This window comes from Prinia subflava, chromosome 10 (genome assembly GCF_021018805.1).
Source record: "Prinia subflava isolate CZ2003 ecotype Zambia chromosome 10, Cam_Psub_1.2, whole genome shotgun sequence".
In the NCBI taxonomy this organism is placed as follows: domain Eukaryota; kingdom Metazoa; phylum Chordata; class Aves; order Passeriformes; family Cisticolidae; genus Prinia; species Prinia subflava.
Window position 1 is genome coordinate 16,568,193 of NC_086256.1, and position 17,840 is coordinate 16,586,032.

The window sequence follows — 17,840 nt, forward strand, 5'->3', positions numbered from 1 at the left end:
AAGATGCATCATCTCTATTTCACTGCTTTTGAAGATTTTTAACTGCTCCTTTCTAGTCTCTTCTGACAGACCAGTTTCAACAGCACCACCAGGGTTAGAAATCTGTATGAGGGTAACAAACACCCTCGTGGCACCTCTACCCTAGGGACAGGTGCTTGTAGCAGTGTACGCAACCAGTACACAATCCAACCCCCTGCCCCAGAGGCTGTGTATAAAGTGGGAGTAGCACGGGCAGTGAAGCAGGAAATGAGCTCTATAGATCAAAAAACCCCGCTGCTAAAACAGAACTCACTTAGGCCTCTTCACAGTTTTGGAAGCTCTCACCTCTCTCATCCTGCTGTGAAGTAGTAGAGTGACTGTACTTGTGTGCAAACCAAGAGTTACACTGAGAGCCCCTGAGAAAAAAAAATCTGCACTCCAAAAATTTGCTCCTTAAAATGAGGAAAAATTCTGTCCACTAAAACCTATCAGCTGAGAATCATGGTTTTCATATCACACTTAAATTCTCTTTTGTCGGGCTTTCTAAAAGAAAAGCATCTTGCAAAGAAATAACAGCTAGTCTCAAAAAACCACCTGATCCTACTGAGAACTCCTGAATATGTGGGGACCTTTCAAACTCAATCAGCATCAGGCCAGGATGTACAGCTGGCAACACAAGGGAGCAGGGACAGACTGCTTAAGAATAATGCTGATTTAAAATACCTGAAACCATTACTGTATAATGGCCTCCCAAAATCAAGTTTAGTACTCATAATAAAAAAAAATTTATACAACAATTAAATAAATCACCAGAAACCACCTGAAAAACACTTGAGGCCTTAAGCCAGCTTTTGCTGCCTGATCAAAGTTTAAGATACAGAAGATCAGGGTAATCAAATTCCAGTTGCAGGTGTTTCATCCCAAGAGGAATACAAGTTTTCTAAAACACTCAGTTATCACATCAGATAGGAAAGGAAATATACATCAATAAGAAAATAAGACATTTTAAATAACGAGAAAACATCTAGGGTTGTTTTCATTTTAATAACTGAACTTAAAAACACAGAAAAACAAAAAATGTTTACATAGGCAGTCAAAATCCAAGCACACTAGACAGTTGCTGTTCCTCAGATAATCTTTACTAAAAATGACTGGAAGATAGGAAGTTTCCCTAACAGCCTTAATTTGATCTTTTCTGACTTAGAAATATTTACTTGGTAACAATTTGCCTCAGCCTCTTTTCAGGGGAGGCTTTAAAATTCTTACTTTGTGGCAAAATACATTGCATTAAAAATGTAAATGAAGTATATTCAGAAGGGTAGATGTGGTAACTAGTGTCCTTTCAGTGACTTTACAGTGACTCATTCTAGACTTTCAAAAAACACATCACTAACATCACACACCACTATTGATAAGAGTAAAAAACGGGTTTCCTGTAATTTGAAAAGATGGAAACAATTTCTTTACTGAACAGTCAGTACTTGGAAAAGTTATTAAACAGAGGTCATAGAAAGGCTTCATTCTAAAGAAATAGTGCTAAAAGTTTAAACTGTGGGGAGATTACTAGCACAATCATGGATTTCCTTTATAGTTGTTCTCAAAGCAACTTTGACTGGGTTAGAGATAGGGTAAATGTGACAAAATTCTCTGAATCTGCCAGGAAACACAGCAGGAAGAAGTGATGTTACTGTCTGTCCAGATCAACCTAACAAAAAGAAGAATTAATTTTTACTGATATTTTTTGCTTTAAGATTACTCAGATGTAAAACTAGTTTTTCATGTTACAAGTATGCTCTATACCACTCGACTCAACCCAGCCATGGATAATTTTAAGAGGATACTACACGTCATCAGCCCACATAGACATGGAGGGAAAGGGATTAAGCTGCCAAGCAGAGGCTACAGCTGCCCCAGTCTGCTCCCTCAACCTACCTACACATCCACTGATCTAACTCCTCACCCTAGGCTGCTGAGTGACTGCAGCTTGTAACTGATTTAACCTTGACTGAATTTTTATATTCTTCTTTCAATTACTGTAGGGAAAACCTTAAAAACCCCAAACCAAAACGACATCAGTGGATCAACAGGACTGCCCATATGCAATCAGAAGGAACACTTGCTAAGTACTAGGCCAAAATATTTGCTTGCTGAGTTTGAAGCTCTCAGTTCAGCTGAAAACAAGAAAGAGTATCTTCCTGAGGACGCAGACCTGAAGATTTGCTGATTTACTATAGACATAGAGAGAGACAATATCCATTCATTGGCCCCTTTGGCTCTTAGGAAAGGATGAGACAAACAGGATCACATTGTGTGCAACCTGACTTAGGTGAGGCTCATATTGGCTATCAGGAAAATTTTCTTTATGGAAAGAGCTGTCAAACATAGGAACAGGCTGCCCAAAGAAGTGGGTGAGTCTCCATCCCTGGAGGTATTTAAAAGACATGTAGATGTGTCAGTTAGGATCATGGTTTAGTGCTGGACTTGGCAACGCTGGGCTAACAGTTGGACTTGATGATCTTAAAGGTCTTTTCCAACTTAAATGATTGTATGATTCTGTGTAAGCTTCTCCCCAGTGTGGAAATACAAAAAATAGTAGCCCGCTCATCCAAAAAGCCATCCTTCATCTGTTAATAAATTGCTCACATGTCCTGTTCAAAACCCAGAAACCTGCTAAATATGCCCAAGTCATTTTAGGGAAGGGATGCCATCCAGAGAGACCTGAACATGCCTCAGGAGCAGGCCCATGGGATCCTCATGAGGTTCAGTAATGCTCAGTGGAAGGTGCTACAGCTGGGTCAGGGCAAACTCCTGTACCAATAGAGGCTGGGGCATGAATGAATCAAGGGCAGCCTCGCCAAGAAGGACTTGGTGCTGGTGGCTGAGAGACTGGACATGAACTGGCAATGTGCACTTGGAGCCCAGAAAACCAAACGTGTCCTGGGCTGCATCAAAAGCAGTGTGGGCAGCAGCTCGAGGAAGGGGATTCTGCCCTCTGCTCCACACTTGTGAGACCCCACCTGGGGTCTGTGGGGTCCCCAGCACTGGAAGAACATAGACTTGGTGTAGTGAGTCCAGAGGAGGCCATTAAGATGATCAGAGGGCTGGAGCACTTCTAGGAAGACAGGCTGAGAGAGTTGGGGCTGCTCAGCCAACAGAAGAGAAAGCTCCAGGGACACCTTAAGAGCCCCTTCTATGGCAGCTACAAGAGAGCTGGAGAGGGAGTTTTGACAAGGCCATATAGTCATAGACAACAGGGAATGGCTTTAAACAGTGGGTAGATTGAGATTGGATATTAGAAAGAAATTCTTCACTGTGAAGATGGTGAAGCAACCTGGTCTAGGGGAAAGCTGTCCTGCCCATGGCAGGAAGGTTGGAAAAAGATTTTCAAGGTTCCTTCCAATCCAAGCCATTCTGTGATTCTATGTTTGCCTCCCAAACAAGCTGAGCTGGCAAGTGAGAGAAAAATAAAGACATGATAGAGGTGTAAACAAATGCTGACAAAGCAAACCTTTGTTTCCACGTAACAGGGTTATAACATCAGGGTTTTTCTTTGTCACTTCTGAGGCTTAGCTATGTGCAACGTAGGTTAAACTTCAGTTATACTTCAATTCCGTGCTGTTTTTCCATCATGTATTGGACAACTCATTGCATTTCAATATACATACACAAAAGTTTAAAAGCTCAGCATCATGAAGCGAATGCCCAAACAAGACAAGGTGACATTTAAAATATATTAAGAAGTAACTTCTTAAAATCATAATAAACTGAGAATTTGTTGCAGAATTACATCTCTTATTGAATGATAGTTCACTCTCCATCCCTGTCATTATTACTAACCAAAACTAAGAGTGACCCAGAAACTGTGATTTAAATCTAGCATGTGTGTGTGTGTGTGATGTCAGATCAGTTCTTATGTGGGAGTAGTGATACTCCGCATTACAAATTTAACATCACTGTCTTGCACCTACACCTACATAAACATTTAAAAGAAAACCTTGCAATTTAGTTTGAGCGTTGCTATGGCCCATGGGGACCTGGCAATGAATCCCTTGAGCTTCTTAGAAAAGCCACCCCCCCAGCTCCCCCCACCAAAAAAGGGAAGGTTATGTGGTAGGTTAACTTCCTCCCTTCCTTTTTATCAGCTTTGAAACAGCATGACAAGTAGACCTATTTGTGATGTTCTGTGCATCTGTACTTTAATCCTGGTACCTGTGCTCCAAGACTTGCTAAATTTATTTCTGGTATGAAATATTGCATTTCATGTCGTTATGATTAAAAGGACCTCCCTCCCCACATCAGGTGACAGCAACTACAGCAACAAGACAAACAGAGGAGAATGGGAGGCAGCTCTTCCTCCAATAAGGAAGAAGTTATCTACATTTTCAATTTCCTTTAAATTTTGCTTTTGTTTAACCCCTATTATAAATTGCATGTTTTATAGTTTACAAGCTTTGGGACTTCAGGATTTCCAACTCCATTATTACATTTCTTTTGATGCAGGTGTTTCAAAGGCTTTTGAGCATGAGTACCCAAAAAGGAAGCTTTGATAAGTTTCATATTTGCTGGCAAAACACACTGGTCAAAAATATCTCTTTAAAAAACCCAAACATCTATCATAGTTCAATAAAAGCATTTCAAGTAACATCTACAGTGTCAAAAATTAATAAATAAACATTAGCAGAACCTATTTCTGCTAAATCATTTGTTTTAAACACTATAAAGTTCACACTCAAAACCTGTATTTCACAATTGAAGAAGTTCTCTTTCCTGCAAGTGTAAGTTTGAGATGTTCACCAAAAACCTAATAGAGCAAACTCATCAAATGAACGTGAACCTCAGCCATAAAATGACTTCATACTCCACAATAAATACAAAGCAAGCATAGCCCCTCTCACTTTTTGAGGAAAATCAGAAGAATTTTACTGAGATCAAACTTGAAATCATTAGCAGGTGATAATCTGAGAATACCATAAAGACTGGAAATTGAAATGCACTTTGGAAGGAAACAAAAAATCTAGAATAATAAAAACATAACTAAAAATTGCATTGTGCAAAGAACTACTTGTGAAAAGGAAGGAGAGATGATTTGGATAAACAACTGAACCTGAGAGTGCAATATTAGGACAAAAAAAGGAACAGTGTGATCTTTGGATGTATAGCTAGGGTCATAAAATAGATTATGTTCCTGCACTTCTTTCTGTCTCATGACAAGGTATTATAAAAATCCACATGTAATTCTGGGATCCCTAAATTAAGCAGAAATATAGAAAGGGAATACAAGAGAGCAATAAAATGATGGGGCATGGATGATTTGATCAAACAACAGAAAATAAAGTCAGATGTATTTACATTAAAAAATTACCACAATTTGAATTGTGTAATAACTATCAAAAAAATCCCAACTGATCATTAGGGAATTCACCTTTTCACAGGATACTGACTACATTTTGAGATATGTGTAAAAAACATGATAGCAGCACGAGGTTTTAAAAAAGTAAACCAGAGAGTAGCTGGCTTGTAACTTAGTAAAAACAACCACAAAAAACTTTGCATCAGAATTCAGACAGGATAGAAAGGTCAGACTATAGCTTGATTTCCCAAAGCCAAGAAAATATAACACACAGCAATTTCTGGTTTTCTCATCATGGGAGCAGCAAGTTCATGGGACAGTGAAAGCTCCAAAAGGAACTGAAAGTATAAGGAACAACACAGAGGCCAAAGGATGCATCTTGAGATCCTACAGTGACGTGGCAGTAGTAAATATTTCTGGTTTCAAGATTTACATAAAGGGAGTAAGACTTTCACAATAAATCCTTCAATATGGATCATAGCAGAAGAGTAAGCACAGAAAAAAAAAAGGGTTGCTGGAATCAAAATTGTATGCATACTTTTTTGCACAGAGGATGTTTTCAATCTTACCAATTTATTAATTGGTAAGAAGTACCAATTACAAGAAAAAAATCAGAAGTCAGAGTTAAAAAGAATGCTGCCTTTAACATGGTATTTGTACAGAAGGAATTATTAACAGCTCACAAGTATGCACCTAAGTTATATTTAAGGCTTCACCTGTACAGGAATTCAGCGATACAGCATTATCCCACTTGGCAAAGCAGTGTCATGTATTCATGGCTAATAAAGAAACACAGGAAAGGAAGAAAAATCTCACAAAGCAAAAAATCTAATCAGTATCAAGTTTCACATTTAATGCCATCACTTGTTACCTGGATTTCCAATTCAGCAATGTGCTGCTGGAGTTCTGCCACAGCTGCAATGCGGTCTGCCTCACGGAGCCGTACTGCCATCACTTCTTCTTTACTCTGAAAGGAGTCAGAAATGGGAGCTAACTAGGACCAGTTTTAGCTGATTAAAGACTGTGCACTGCTTTTATCCAAAATCCTGAGAAAACTTAATACACTGCTGTGCAAATTACCTTTATTCTAAAGAACTCAAATTTAATTTTAAACCATAGGAGTATGTAATAATCTAATATAAACTCTAAGATATAATAATCTAAAAAAAAATCTGTGCAGTTTCGAAAACTTGCTGTTATCAATGTCAAAGTCCAGAACACAAGTGTCTTGTTTTCCAGAAATATTACACCATTAATTAAGAAAAAGAATCAACATAATAAAAGAAACTATCTCATGCTTTAATCTTGGACTTTATATAGATAGAATCAGCAAAGCTACACAAGAGTTACTTATTTCATCATTTCCTTTGTCCTAAAAGATAAAAAAATGAAATACAAAAGCAAATGTATTCTCAACCTCATTTAGTCCAGCTATCTTAGTCACAGTATTTAACAAAGACATTTTGGAATAAAATACTAACTTAATAACTTTTTATAACTTTATAACTTTTAATAACTTAAAATTGGCCTCCTACTGGAAGTTTAACCTATAAGTCTGCCTAGAAATGATAGGCAATTTGAGCTTGAAAAAGAGAGAAAGAAATGTCCTGTTTTATGAGGCAAGTCCTCAAGACTTCAGAGCACAAAACAATATTATATTGTCAGCAGCCTGGTACAAGCACAAAGAGCAAGCAGTGTTAGACAATTAGTGAGCCATACTATCAGCTGAAGAGCAAACAGCTCTGGGGAAGAGACAGATTAGGCTCAGGTACACCTACTTTTATAGCAGACTGGTGTATCTAAACTGCATTTGCTGCAAATCAGTTCCAGTACTTCAGTTACTTTAATGTGTGCTTCAGACTAACAGTACTGAATCACCCTTCATTAGACAGTACAGCTGAGATCAAATCACACATATCAAAGCTTATCCATAGTAGCTACTTCTAAACATGCTATTTGTTTGTTTTGGTTTGGGTTTTTTTAATATTCCTGTAATGGAGGTATATAATCTACAGGACCCAATTAACTGCATTTGTAATCAGTGGAGCCCATTTCAGAGAAATCTATCATGTGCTAGCCAAAGTTTAGCCATTCTTGCTAAATTCTGTTGCACGATTGCTCAAATGAAGCCAAACCGACGAGTCCACAGGATTGCATGTATTTAACTGAAAGCTGAAGGGAAGACTGGCTTGGTTTGACTCTGGTATCAGAGATGAGCCAATAGTGCTGCTCTAGATGGCACTGATGCTTTATCTCTGAAACAGAGCATGTTCTCAATAATTACCACAGAAGTTGATATGGTAGGAAAGACAAGACTGGGTGAGGGCACAAATCTTAAGTTGTAAATTCTTTAGCACCACTGGTTAGAAAGATCAGTGGTGAGTTTCAAGAAAAAATTTGAAATTGAGTCCTTGCTGTAGAAGCAGTAGTCAGATAAAAAGGGAAAAACATAATAACACACACCTGTGACAAAAACAGTCACCATGCAGGTGTGGTATGAGATGCAACTGGCTACATTTTTAATTTCTGCTTATGCATTTCAAGGCATCTTTTAGAAATAAAAGCTCCTGAAATAACATACCAGTTCATTATGCATAAAACAACTGGGGAGTTGAAAATCCAAATATATACTTTTTCAGACAGTAGAAATATTGCTACCGAGCCAAGACAAAAAATAAAACTAGAGCATGATTTCAAATAACCTTGGAAAATAGAAGAAAAAAAAGAATCCAACATCAGTTACCAACAGAATCAGGAATAATTGTCATTGTTTCTGACATATAATCAAATATTACTTGTAAAACATCTTAGTGTAAATTGTAATCTTTTTTTTCTATTAGCTGGAAAACAAGATTCAGAACCTAATGTTAGTGTATGTCAGTGAAAATATTTGACTGGCTATTGACCACAACTACTTTCAGAATTTCACAGAATCTCTAAGGAATATGACTGGTGAATATGAGCTCTGTCTATTGCTCTCATACTTTTCTCTAGTCCATACTAGAACATTGTTCTACAAATGTATTACCCCACTGAGAATAATTATGTGTACTAACTCATTAATCAGGTTAAAGACATACTGTTCTTTATATAGTCGACATAAAAACAGAATATGGACTACACACTCTCAATCCTAAGTCTCTTAAGGATTAATGAGCACCTTCAGTATCAAAAACTAATCAAAGATACTAAGTTATGGGTTATATGAAAAAGACATTACCAAGATTGTGATTATTAAAAAAAAATCCATAAAAAATAACCTCAGCATTAAAAAAATAGTACTTAGGAAAGCAGAGATCATGGCAAACGAGAGTCAGTAGAAGTAATTTCTTCTAGTTAAGACTCAGAGGTTTTTTTTCCTAAAACCTTGTGATGTAGTTTGATGAGTCAGCAGAGGTTCCTTTGCTGCACTGCACATTCAGGTCCCACTAGAAACAAGCAGAACTGGCAAGACAGCAAGAAAAATGAAAACCTAAAAGAGGCTGTTGTTGAGGAGTGTCTTCTTATGTTATACACAGACACTCTTCTGAGTAGAACCATGCTTTAAAGCAAATCTTCATCTTTGTGGGACCACAAAGAAGCAGCTCTGTCAAAACCTCAAATGGTTTTTGTGAGATGGTAAATGCAAGACAATATTGTCAAAATCATTAAAAAGAATTTTTATTTTATGATTTATGCTTCTCAGTTAAGACACAATTTTATCCAACAGTGGCAGACAAGACTAAAATGTACATATATTAGCACACAAGCATTCTTTTCAGGATGTTGTTTACCTTGCATTCGATCTCTGCTTGTCTACGTTTTGCTTCATTCAACTGAGCCAGGAGTCCTTTGTTCTGCGCAGAAAGATACTGCACCTTCTCCTGTAGGTTGGTAACCTCTTGCTCTGCCCTTCGTAAGTGATTACTATTGATCTGATTCTGGAATTTATGACAAGAAAAAAGGAAACAAAATACTTGTTAAGGAAAGGGTATTATTCTAACTCCCTAAAGTCTGACAAAATAGACTTAGAGATCGTTTAGCATAAAAAACTTGTGACGAAAAAGCATTCAGAGTTCTCCAAGTGTAACAGAAGAGTTTTCATGACATTTTGTTTATGACTAGGATATTAAAATTATTCTTGAACAGATGACTCATTGTAAGAACATTATTGCAAAGCTCCAGGAGATCTGTTTTTCCCAATTTCTTGCCTAGGTAAGGCAGATTTTGTGAACTTGTATCCCAACTACTTTATGCATCCAGGAAAGATCAGGTATGTCAGAAATAGAGTGTACATTTCCCTGTCCAGTGAATTGCTGAAAGCAACATGGTACTTTAGTTGAGATCAGTGCACAAGTACAAGTCACAGCATTTGTACGTGAAGCTGTGCACACCATACCAGGAGAGTGGCATTTTTCTCAGATGACAACTGAACAGCCTAAGCGCATAGAAAGGCTCCATGTGTAACGCTGAAGTGAGAAGCACCTGAATACATGCAAGCCAGACGGCAGGATCTCTCCGCCCCCTACTGACCAAAACAATATTAACACGCCAGTGAACATTTTAAAAGGTGAGCCAAGAGGAAACTTGTTCAGTTGGTATAGGCGAATTGGTGCCTCTGTCAGAAAGAAGCCTTCATATGCCTTGCAGTTGGCTAATCTCTCTTCAATAGCACATCCTTACATGCTCTCCTGGTTTCTGGAATTGCTGAACCTTGTCAAGTAAAGCTGTTTAGTTTAGTTTTTTTGGATGCATAGATCTCTTTCAAAAAAGTAACATTTAGCAGGTATTTCATGGGAAGATTTCTTAGAAGTCTGTTACAAATCCTTCTCAATCATCAGTACATTGTGCTTATTAACTTGAGCGAAAGTTTACTAATATAATACAAACTCATCACTTCAGTGCACTTTCATTTCAGGTGCTTAGTAACTTATTACCTAGTTAAACAAAAAGAACCTTGGCAGTCAAGGTATGATTGTCTTTTCTGCACAAACCTCAGCAGAAGTAACCCATGCTTTTCTATTCTGGCATATAAAAGACAAACCTCGTGCTAAAAATCCCTGACCAATACACAGCTGCTTGCTGAGTCCACAGCTTAGTAACCAGATTCATGATCTCAGCAGAAAATCAATCATCAATGTCTTCACAAGAAAGCATTCACTGCAATCTAAACATTACTATTATCAGAATTGCCAATTAGATTTCTGAAATTTAAAACACCTTAAACATACTTTTGTTGCTATTACGTCTGTTAAAACTTAATGAATTAAGATGCACACACATTTAGTGTCTAACAACTAACCCAAATGAGAAATTCAGGAAGCATAGTCCTGGAAAAGATTAAAGAAGAGACATTAAAGTTGGACTGTATGGACTAGATTCTCCCATCCCTGCCTAACAGAAGTAAAAACCTCCCACATTTTGCAACTAAAGTCCTGCCTGTGGGCAGTGAAGATCATCATCGTGTATCTACCATTTAACACCAAACCTCCCACCTCCAGCTCCATTCACACGCCCTGGTGTTCAATAACATACCTGTGTCTCCACCTCCATCATTCTTTGTTTGGTCTCTTTCAGCTCAGCCTGAGTTTCTGCTTCTCTCAACCGCACTGTCATCAGCTCATCCTGTAGCTCATTCACTGCATTTTTTCTGGGAGGATCTTTCCATCTGCCAGTGGTACGAGCTAGGTGACGCTAGAAAAACAGCATGATTTGCTGTAAAGCCTGATCTTTCCTGGTGTTTCCTTACTTCATCTAAGGTCTCAGAGTTACATGAGGACAAATAGCTACAGCTCCTCTGTTGATCCTAAAAGCTAGAAACCCATGGAGACTTACTGGTTTTAAGAACAGACAATTAAAAACTGAACACATTCATTCCCAGCTACAGTAAGTCAGTGAATTGCAAGTATATCCTGAGACTGTTGTCTATTTCTAGCCCTTTTTAACATTTAGCAAAGTAGGAGTACTGATCAGGTACTGCCCTCCTGCCATTACAGTTAGCTGGTAGCACAGGCCCTCTCCCATCTATAACAACTAGACACCAATTTCTAACATACTTTTGAAGTTAAGCTTCTTTTGACAGCTGAATTTAAAGATTTTCTCACCTCAGCAGTTTGATCCATAATCATTAGTTTCTACTTGATCTCAATATCTTAAAATTTTATAGTCTTTTGCTTTATCATTGAAACTAAAAATTCCTAAAAGTGTATTGCTACCCATACCTGCCAGTGCTCCTCCAAATCTTTGACTTGCTGCCTTAGTTCTTTGAGACCCATCAAAGATTCTGCTTCTCTCAATTTTACTGCAATCAGTTCTTCTTGTAGTCTGGCAACATTTTCCTCATCAGGGAGGGAGCTGTTCCTCTGCAACAAGGACCATCCTCTTAAATATGTATTTGAATAAAATAATACTTAGTGAAACCCAGTCAAAAAACATAGACATGGAACAATACCTAAGAAAACTTTAAGTGCACATCCTCTGCAAAATAAAAACCATCAAAAAATCTAAGTTTCTGGACATAGTGAGTGTGTATAAATAAACTTCCAACTCCCAACTACAAAAAAAAAAATTACAAGGTTCTAGGTATTCTGACTTCAAGATATCCCTGAATGGTATCCCTAACAAAACATTACATTTACAAAATACTTGAACATATCATCAAAAATATGAAGAGTAATCTGAAAGGTTTTCATCTAGTTGATAAACAGTAAAGCAAACAAGGAACTGAAATTATACCTTAAAGCTGTAACTTCTGTTTAGGTTTACAGGAAAATAATAAATGAAAATTTATTTTTTAGAAGTAGGTCATCAGCCTTTGAAAAGGAGAATAGATATGCTGACAAAGGAACCATCGGTTAATATTTATAAGCAACAACCAGTCAAGAGGTCTTAGAGACAACAATGCAAGACACATGAGGAAAAAGCAGAGAGGTGAGAGAGGGCTAAACAGAAAACATGAAAACACCAGGAAAAGCAAAACAGAGATGAAATCCTAATAATGGAAATCTGGGAAAAAAACAAGAGGGGTAGAAAATGGACAGGTTGTCTACAATATCCCTACAACAAATCATCGGTCACCAAATATTCAAAGCTGAACTGTTCTTCATCACTTTCTGCTTTATTTCCCAGTAACTGTTTCAGCAAAATCAAGTGTTTTTGCAGTGTAGTACTGTGACAGTTGTCAGGTTTTCTTGAGAGTTGAGTGAAGCACATGAGTAACAGCACACAGCACAACAGTCTTTGATTAGCATCCCATGTTTCAAAATCGTGGGATCTGAGCATTGGCAAATACAAGAAATGAGAGGGTATGTGTCTGACTGTTTACAGCGCTGCCATTATGGCCATGCAAGTCCTGGGTTACTCAGCAGAAGATCCCCAGATTACAGGACTCATCACTAACAGCAGTAAAGAGCTGTACTGGAGGAATCTGAGGGAGTTCACTTCAGCCACTTTCTCACGTGCATAAGTTCATTGTGACAGACTGGAATATTACTGTATGTCTGAGTGTCTCGTACATTGGAACTGACCCACTATTCCAGTTTCTCCTCACAGATAAGTTTTCATTATATGCTGTCTCCATGCTGATGAAGATTAAGTGGTCTCCTGAATTTTGAAGAATACTTTATATCCTGAATTCTTACCAATGGTCAATATACAAAAACTACCACACTACTAATACTAAGCCCATCAGATAATTGAAAAATAAATCTTGACTCCAGAGGGTTAATCTAACTAGCTAGTAAGTTCTAGCCAAAGCCTGGGTCTATAGCTCATTAAAATTTCCAAAGGAAACTAAATCCAAAGCCAGTACAATAGGATCTGAAAAGCATGCTTTATATCACGTCAGTTATCGGGTTCTTTTTCTTTTGCCATTTTATCTTCCAGTTAAATTTTGCTTCAAAGAAAGGTAAATGTTTGACAGTAGGTTTGAGTACAGCTTGAACTCTGGCATCAATAAGTTACAAGCTAGCATGGCACCTGAAAAGCAGTAAAGATTTTGATATTCTGATACTGAGCAGTGAAGGGATTCATTCCCTTATAATGGGATGGGAATGGTAATATTGAACCCTTTCTTCTTCCCCTCCCAAACTATTTAGTTTCACATAATCTCAATGCTCGCTCTAAGCTCACTGCTCTTGTTGCAAGATATAATTTTGAAACTATTGATGCTTCCTGACAAGACTTCACCAGAATCCAAGTTTTCCACTACAGCAGGTTTCAGGAATAGAAGAAAAGTGATCTGTTATTCACAAACCTTTCCCAGTGCAAACAGACCTTAGTTTTATTGTTGTACTTTCAGGTTTGAAAAGCATCTTGCAGTCACAGAAGCATAGAGGAGAAGGTTCTAGAGCACAATTCTGCAAAGAATGACAGGGACCTGTAGTCTGTTTCTAGTGCTGTTCTATATAGAGGGTCCTGGTTTGATTTACCTTTTCCATCTCTAGAACTTTATCTTGCATCTCCTTCAGGGCACAATGGGATTCTGCTTCACTCAGCCTGGCTTGGACCAGCTCTTTTTCCAGCTGTAGCACAAAGTCTTCACTGTATCGTGAACTGCATTTATGCTACAAAGTTTGCAGAAATATGTTTAGTATGAAGTACAGATTGTTTGAAAGGGGTTTTATATACCAGATTTGGTGGGAAAAGTACATTCAAATGCTTAAGATCAGGAATACCAGGGTAAGTGCTTACCTTGTACAAATCTACTAATATCAATCCAGAGTGCAAAGAAATGTATCCCTACTGCTCTGCCTCTCAAACAACTGCACCTCCATACAGCCAAATGTGTCTGACAAAACAGACCCCTACTAGTACTGACAAGCCACAACACATATTTTTCTCTCATTCTCAACCAAATGGAAAGATTCTCAAACAATCTGTGATTATTTGGTGATCTGCAGAAAAAGATGCTCAGGAAAGACTAGCTAATTACAAGGTTAATACAAGTATCACACAAACCCTGTTCACTTGAACTCCAACAGAATCCTTCCATAATCTTGGATTTGAAATAGAACTATGTATGCTTCAATGCACAATGGCTTTGGTTTGCTGCTTTCTTCACTCCAGATCTTGGCTCTCATTTGCTCACACTCTATACATTCCTTCTGAGATTCAGATGTATCCAACTGAAGCACTTATATTCAAAAGACTCATTTAACTTTTCTCCCCAATCAATAGTTTAAAAACACTTTTTATTTCTTTCCTGGGTCACTTTAAAATAACTTGTCAGTTTGACAGATTGTCAAACTTGCTTGATAGGCAGCACCTAACTAAATCAGCCTTTAAATTTCTGATTGAAGAAAAATGTGGGTGTTGAAATCCTCAAAGCATCGTTGTTTAGTTACTGTGTTTACACAGCTACCCTGAATATTACACTTAGAGGAAAAGAATTGAATATATTTTGGTGTCATTAACTATATTGTGAAATACAAGTACTATGCTTGGATGCATAGATTAAGTTTTAATTAACAATTCAACTTCTAAAAGGTTATTCATTATACTATAGATACAGCTGTGTCTTACTTTATGTTTGTATCAAACAATTTAGTTTTCTGCATCTAAAAACAGTAAAAAATGAACAGAAGTCTTCAGTTCCACATGCTTCTGTTGGGGTGTGACATTCCCTGACTTCTTATGTACAAATAAAAGGCAAATAGGACAAAACAAGGATTTAAATAGAACTATGGTCAGGGAAATAATTTTTTCATTTGCTTTTCTACTTCTGCATGCCAACTAAACCTTTTGTCATGACTTACAGTACAATCCAAATTCAAAATGTACACTACTCTTAGTGTTACTATATTTCCTGTAGATATGTACAGGAAGCTGTAATGAAGGGGGTATGTACAAAGCATTAAAAGGCAAAGGCAGCTCAAGCAGGCAGTTTTTAGTGTCATTGACACCGTCCACTTAAGCACTTGGCATACTGTGGGCATGTGAACACGCAGAGAACCCAGATATAGTACATTAATAATAATTTTCCCTTATACAATACTAATTGAATTCATATTATTTTCAACCCACACAGTGTTTTTGCCGCAGCAAGCAGTGGAGGCAGACCTGATTTGAGTGTAAGGAAGAGGATGGTGGACAACGCTGATTCATTTCTACAGCTGCTTCACATCACATAGCAACGCAAGTACCATATGTAACATCATGCAGAGGCACAGAAGAAGCAACCACTCTTTTTTATTCCCTGGCTGTTTGTACAAGTTCATCCCATCATACACACAGCAACTTAGACAGACTCTACATTTCATTCCAGATTTCTGTCTGTGATACATATGGAATGATGTCTCTTTCTCTGGTAAGGTAAGAAGTTCTCTAGTGTTTTCCAGGACGTTGAGAGAAAACAGCAGATTTGAAGAACTGAATAGATGCAGATTTTGCAATAAGGTAAGTGTATTCTATAAAAATCTAATTGATGTTTATCAAATAATTAGTATTGGAGAACATAAGAAAAGTTATTAATCCAGTTTGAGGAACAAGCCATGCCTTCATTAGATCTGTCTTCAGATTTTGCCTGCCTAAGGAATATGTTAAGAGTACTTATTTACTTAGTCACAACAAACGCTAAATCAGGTCTTGATATACTGGCAAAAAAAACCCAGCCAAGATCAAAACAGACTGAAGAAATCAAGATTCACAGATTTGAAGTTATGAGTTTTGCTACCTAGTAAAACAAAGCACAATTTCAGTAATTTAATATATAAAGATAACACAAATTTATAGCTAAAACAGTGTTTGAAAACTACTCTTCAAGTGACTGCAGAAAAAAAGATCCGCTTTTATATACTTGCCTTAAGCCCCAGAATTTCTGACAAAAGCCACAATGCAAATACAGACTTTCAGGCACCACCAAACATTTTAACCACAGTGACACTTTCTTGCCTATGTTGAAGAGACATATATAATATAAAGGACTAAAACTGTAGTTCTACAGCCATCTAACTCTGAAAGAAAAATGTCCTTGCTTGGTTTCCTACAACTGGATTTATTTCCACCCAACTTTTCTTAAGCATAACTGTACCAAATATTATTTTGGCTGATGACAAATATAATTACACAGTGTTTCTCCAGTACACAAAACTGAAATCAATTAACAGACGATTCAGCAGCTCCCAGCTAGCTTTGTTTACACATTTAAGCACTAATTGTAGTACTTCCCTAGATACAGTATTCTTTATTTCTGCTTTTTTGTTGCAAATTGGAACACAGTATTAGGAAATGTAGTGTAAAATAAAGCGAGGCCTTCCATAAAGTTACAATACTCATTTACAGGCATATATTCCCAATATCAATTACTATGTTCTTAAATATTATCAGTCATTTTAGCATGAGTTCCTGAAAGAAACTGCATTACGAAGTTGCTGTAACAATAACCAAATACATCACTATAAATTACCTTGCAAAATGCATATGCTTCCATCTGAATGCTTAGTCAATTAAAATTCTATCTTCACATAATATAGCTGAAGAGCCTATTTAAAAATAAGATGTGAACTAATTTTAGCTTGATTAACTTTCAATTTATCAGATTCAATTTTAAAGCATTCAGACTGATGAGCTGGGTAATCATTGACAATTACAGTGTCACAGGGAAAGACAAGATTTGCATTCTGGAGGTGTTTACATCCAGCAAGAAGCTACCCTTTTCATTTAGAAACACAAGGGGAAGAGAACAGAGAACAAAACCTTCAGCACACAATTATCAGGAGTAAGTTACAACAGGCTGATTACCCTTTCCCCTGACTCCTCAAATGCCATTGCCCTTTGCATGCCTCAAAAGAAAACTCTGTATTTCATTCAAGTCAGGCACAACTTCCTTTATGCAGTTCTTGATTTACTAGTAGTATGAGGAAGAAGCCACCTTCCTCTTAATCATTTGGTAACCCAGCACAGCTTGCCTTTGGCAAGCTTCTACATTTAAATATCAGACAAGCCAAAGAGAGATTCGTATCATTCATTAGTATAATGATTACCTCTTTAAGTAGACTCCACACTTCATAATGAAGTCATTCTTGTTCAACTAAAAACTCCCTATAAATAGTTTAGCACAGGAAAAAATAAACTTGTATGTAATTTGGGCTTCTGGTGTTGGGCTTCGATCACCAGAATACTCCTCTACCCATCTCTGTATTCAGAAGTGCTGCAGGGGTGAATTTCTTCAGACAAAAATCCAGTAAGTACCCTCAATACTTACCCCTTAAGCCATCCAACCTTGCTATCCAAACTCATAGAACAGATACCACAAACCCTTGATAATACTCAAATTCAAATGCACAACTTTTTTACAGAGAATATGTTAACCTTCTTAAAAACACTATTGTTTAGATAATTTTTTGCTACCAACAAAACAGTGGGGTTTTTTAATCCCACAGTGTTGTTCAGAAGAGGCAGTTGCAAGTACCCTTAGGCAGTTCCTTTCATACATTTCTATTCTGAGATTCATATCCAAACATTACAGTGCTTATCATGCTGAAACAGACTATTCAAGACTGAAAAAGATGTAGCTGATAAAATATATACAATA

The 17,840-nt window shown here is 37.3% G+C and overlaps 1 protein-coding gene across 6 annotated transcripts in view; it reads right to left on the reverse strand.

The window, feature by feature from the left end:
• The window catches only part of EVI5 (ecotropic viral integration site 5), a 71,669-nt gene that overhangs the window by 20,488 nt on the left and 33,341 nt on the right, over positions 1 to 17,840 (reverse strand). For all 6 annotated transcript variants that reach the window (XM_063407503.1, XM_063407506.1, XM_063407505.1 and 3 more), the window contains 5 exons: positions 13,738 to 13,872; positions 11,530 to 11,670; positions 10,844 to 11,002; positions 9,103 to 9,249; positions 6,201 to 6,296 (listed from right to left, as the gene is read on the reverse strand). In XM_063407503.1, the coding sequence (XP_063263573.1) occupies positions 6,201 to 6,296; positions 9,103 to 9,249; positions 10,844 to 11,002; positions 11,530 to 11,670; positions 13,738 to 13,872 (678 nt within the window). The remainder of the gene's footprint in view (positions 1 to 6,200; positions 6,297 to 9,102; positions 9,250 to 10,843; positions 11,003 to 11,529; positions 11,671 to 13,737; positions 13,873 to 17,840) is intronic.